At 30.0% G+C, this 4,309-nt stretch overlaps 1 protein-coding gene across 1 annotated transcript; it reads left to right on the top strand.

Moving 5' to 3' along the window:
• Positions 1–3,098: 3,098 nt before the first annotated feature.
• On the top strand, positions 3,099–4,187 carry LOC132751947 (piggyBac transposable element-derived protein 3-like; the record flags this gene model as incomplete). Its single annotated transcript, XM_060742168.1, has 3 exons — positions 3,099–3,115; positions 3,324–3,565; positions 3,808–4,187. Coding segments are annotated over exons 1-3 (639 nt in total), but the record flags the coding sequence as incomplete, so codon positions are not given.
• Between the last annotated feature and the right edge of the window lie 122 nt (positions 4,188–4,309).

Genomic DNA, 4,309 nt, shown 5'->3' with positions numbered 1-4,309 from the left:
AGCATTAAAATTTACACGAAATTGCATTTTCGCAATTAAAATAAAAGAAAAAAACTCTGTCATATTTTTTCAATAAAAATCAAGTGTTTTATTTGCTTGCATTAAAATTTTTTTTTCAAAGACGACCCTATGCAAAAATGTGTTTTTGAAACTTGTTAATTTCTTTGTTTCAAAAAGCCTGCCAAAACCACGACAAAGGTTAAAACCATTCTTTTCATTTTCGATTTTTTTTCTTTTTTGTCTTCATTATTTAATTTATAAATGTGTGTTCAGCAAAACTCTTTTCATCTCGTCTTTCATTATTTGATTATAAAATGTGTGTTCAGCAAAGCATTAAAATTTACACGAAATTGCACGAATTTCGCAATTTAAAATAAAAGAAAAAAACTCTGTCTTATATATCTTTAAACAATAAAATCAGTGTTTTATTTGCTTTCTCTTTGACACTAAAAAAACACCTAAAATTTCATTTTTCAAAAGACGACTATGCAAAAAATGTGTCCACTTGAAACTTGTTTAATGGTTTTCTGTTGTCAAAAGCCCTGCCAACCAACGACAAGGTTGAAAACCATCTGGCATTATTTTTTCTTTTTTTCTCTTTTTTCTTCTTTTTTCTGTTTTTTTTTATATTTATTTTTCTTTCTTTTTTTTATATATTTTTTTTTTTTTTTTATGTTTTCGTTTTTTATTTAACCGTTTTTTTCATTTTTTTTTAAATTCTTTATTTCTTTTCATTTTTTTTTTTTATTTTTGTTATAAATTCTTTTTATCTTTTCTTCATTATATATAATTATTTATGTTTGTTCAGCAAAGCATGAAAATTACACGAAATTGCACAAATTTTGAAAAAAACTATGTCTTATATTTTTACAATAAAAATTAATGTCTTTTTTGCTTTCTTTTTGATACTACAAAGCCTACCTTTTAAATAATTTTATTTCAAATTGACGACTATGCAAAACGCTGTGGGTTACTAAATACTTGTTTAAATGGTTTTCTATTGGACAAAAGCTGCCAACGGACGACAAATTTGAACACCATCTGCGCAGATTTTTTTCTTTTTTTTTTGTTCTCTTCTTTTTACCATTTTTTTATCTTTTTTTCTTTTGTTTAAACTTATTTTGTTTTTTATTTCTTTTTTTCTTTTTTTCGTAATTTTTTTCTCTCTTTATTTTGCATCTGTGTTATAACTCGTTTCATCTTTTTTGCTGATTTTGTGTCGCCTAAACGGAGTAATGCGCGACATCATAGGGATCACTTCTCCGTCGTCTGTCTGTCCGTCTGTCTGTCTGTCCGTCCGTCACCAAAACTTGTCGGACTACTCCCAAATAAACTGCTGGTGCAATTTCGTCCAAACTTTACAGGAATGATCATTACCAAGTCTTGTTGTGCACAGTGCACATTGTCAGCATTTTCCGGTTCAATGATTTTTTTTGTCAAGAGTTATGGCCTTTAATTAATTTTTCTTTATTTTTGAATTTATTCCGGACTACTTCCTTATACCACTAATGAAATTTTCAATGAAACTTTCCCAAGATTGATTGTAGTTAAAGGGTTTTTTGCGCGTATTGCAGGGGGTTTTTTCCCGGTTGAATGATTTCTGGCCGATTTATGGCCCTTTGATAAAAGGTTTTTTTTTTCTGTGCTTTTGGCCACATCCCAAAAAAGTTTGTCCGGACAAACCCCTCAAAAAAAATTTGGGGGAAATTTTTACCCAAAACTTTTAAGGAATAATCAGTACCAATTTCTAGTTTCATTGTCCCTTTTCTGTCTGCCCCGTCTGTCAAAAAAACTTTCCCCATAAAATTTTGGTCCAATGAGGGAAAAAATGTGGTCACTGACCGCCCCTTGTAATTGAAAAAATATATAGACAGTTTTGCCTTATTTTTTAATTGAAAAATTGGGTGAAATTTTCCCGTGAAATTTCATGTTTGATGAAACACTTTTAAAAATCAATGGACATAAAAAAACCTGAAATTTACCTCAAACCTAATTTAGTCTTTTTTAAAAGCAAGAAAAGGAAGTTTAAAAAAATTTTGTAAATGGGAAAGTTTTCTTTAAAAGGGGTTTTTCCCAAAAAGAAATGCCCTTTTATCAAAAATATCTTTTTTTTTTATAAAATTTTATTTGGTAAAAAAAACCCATATTTTTTTTTAATACGACTATATATTTTAAAATCGTGTTCTTTTTTCCCCGAATTTTTTTAACACAAAATAAAATTTTAAATTGCAAAAATTTAACTCATATAAGAGCAAAATTAAAAAAAAAAAATCTAACTTAAATATTTTAAATAAAAAGGGTATTTGTTACAATTTTCATTGACCCGAGTTTTGAAAAAATTTAAAACACCTTTTGAGAAAAATTTTGAAAAATTTTCTAAATCAAAACGCAAGCCATTTTGTTTTCGAATAGTTAGGGGCCCAAACCTTGAAAATTATTTTTCCTTTAAACCTTTTTTCGCCCATAAAATCCTGATCCCCTTGAAAAACTTTTCAAAAGATTTTGAAAATTTTTCGCCCAATTTTTATGGGGAGACCCGGGAAAAAATTTTCATTTTTAGTTTTAAAAATTTTTCATTAAATTTTTCCTGTAAATCCCCTCAAAAATTTAAATATATTAGAAAAGCCCCAAGGAAACAAAACTTATCCAAAAGAAAAAAAAGGGTGGTTTCCAAACCCTTGACCCACGTTGGTCAGGTTGGACGCAAAGCATTTAAACAATTTTAAATAAAAGTAAAACTTTTTAAAAGAACATGTCAAATAAATGTTTAACAAAAAAGGTTTGTTTCAATAAAACACAATATCGAAAACGGGTCTTTTTATTGAAACTTAAAGGGGTTTTTTCAAGTCACCTGACTTGTTTAACCCATTACCCGCCTTTTTCTACTTTTGTAGACACTAGCATTTTATCAACACTAGGACCTAAATTATGAGCGCACATTTGTTTATCATTTTTAAAATTCTAAAACTTGTTGTCATAATAAGCTTTTAAATTGGACAAATTTTCCCTAGAAAAAATGAAGCCCACTAGGGTTATTTGCAGTGTTTTTTTTCAAAAAAAGAATGTAAAAAAAATTTGCCTTGAAAATATTATTGAAAATGGCTAGCAGAAACAGGTATGTAACTTTATATTGTTTTTATTTTATATCATAAAGTATGATTGTTTTATATTGTATAATTATATTTCTGCTCAATTCCTGTTTTATAATTCAGAAATATGTATAAAATGTGTTATGACAGTCAATTTAGATTTTGTCTACAAAAGTAGACAATAGGATCAAATGGGTACGTTTTATCATTATGAAAATATTTTGTTGTTTACAGAAGATACACAGTAAATGAAATCATATTAATGCTTGAGGATGAAGGTAACTTTGAAAGGGCAGATATACATGTTCAACCACCTCCTGTAGATGAACTGACAGATGAAGATAGTGCAAGTGAAGATGAAGAAGTAGGTTACAACAACCTCAGTGGACGTCAGTTAGACCAACAAGCAACAGCGACAGTTATTCGCCTAGATGGACGTCATGTTGTTGATTCAGCACCAGACTCCGATCTAGTTAGTAATAAATAAATAAAATAAATAAATGAAATAAATAAATAATAAATAGATAAATAAATAAATACGAAGCAAGTAAGTAAATAATGTACAGTAAATCCAGTTGAGAATAAGATTTTTTATATTTATCATATTTTATTTTTCAGGAAACTGACCATTCTTCAGATTCTTCTGATACAGATGAATAAGAAGTGCCTGCAAATATTGCAAAAAGACCTCAAGTAAGAATTTCACTACGGGATCCAGCTCCGCGTCCCAAACGACCTGCACCAGTAAAGAGGAAGTGGGAAAATAAAGATCTACCTGAGCAAGATAAAGACAGATTCACTTGGCATGGCTCAAATATAGACAAAAGTCGATGGCCGCAAACACCAGATGGCATCTTCAACTTATTTTTTGATGATGACGTGATCAACATGATTGTTGAACAGAGTATAAGATATGCTGGTTCAAAAGGCAACCATTCGTTTTCAACTTCACCCCAAGAAATTAGGATCTTCCTAGCAATTCTGCTTATATCAGGCTATAACACTGTGCCAAGACGGAGACAGTTCTGGAGCCGGGATGATGACGTAAGGAATGAGGCAATAGCTCGTACAATGCCGCGAGACAGATACGACATATTGGTGCGATAACAACAATCTTGACAGGGAGGACAAGTTTAGCAAAGTAAGACCACTGCTATGTCTGCTGAATGAGCGCTTTTGTTATACTTCTTAAAAGAAAAAAACCTTTCAAACGACGAAAG

Source organism: Ruditapes philippinarum, unplaced genomic scaffold (genome assembly GCF_026571515.1).
Source record: "Ruditapes philippinarum isolate M1 unplaced genomic scaffold, ASM2657151v2 ctg15028_1_1_1_1, whole genome shotgun sequence".
In the NCBI taxonomy this organism is placed as follows: domain Eukaryota; kingdom Metazoa; phylum Mollusca; class Bivalvia; order Venerida; family Veneridae; genus Ruditapes; species Ruditapes philippinarum.
Note: the sequence above shows the minus strand (reverse complement) of the source record. Positions and strands in the feature narration are given on the sequence as shown.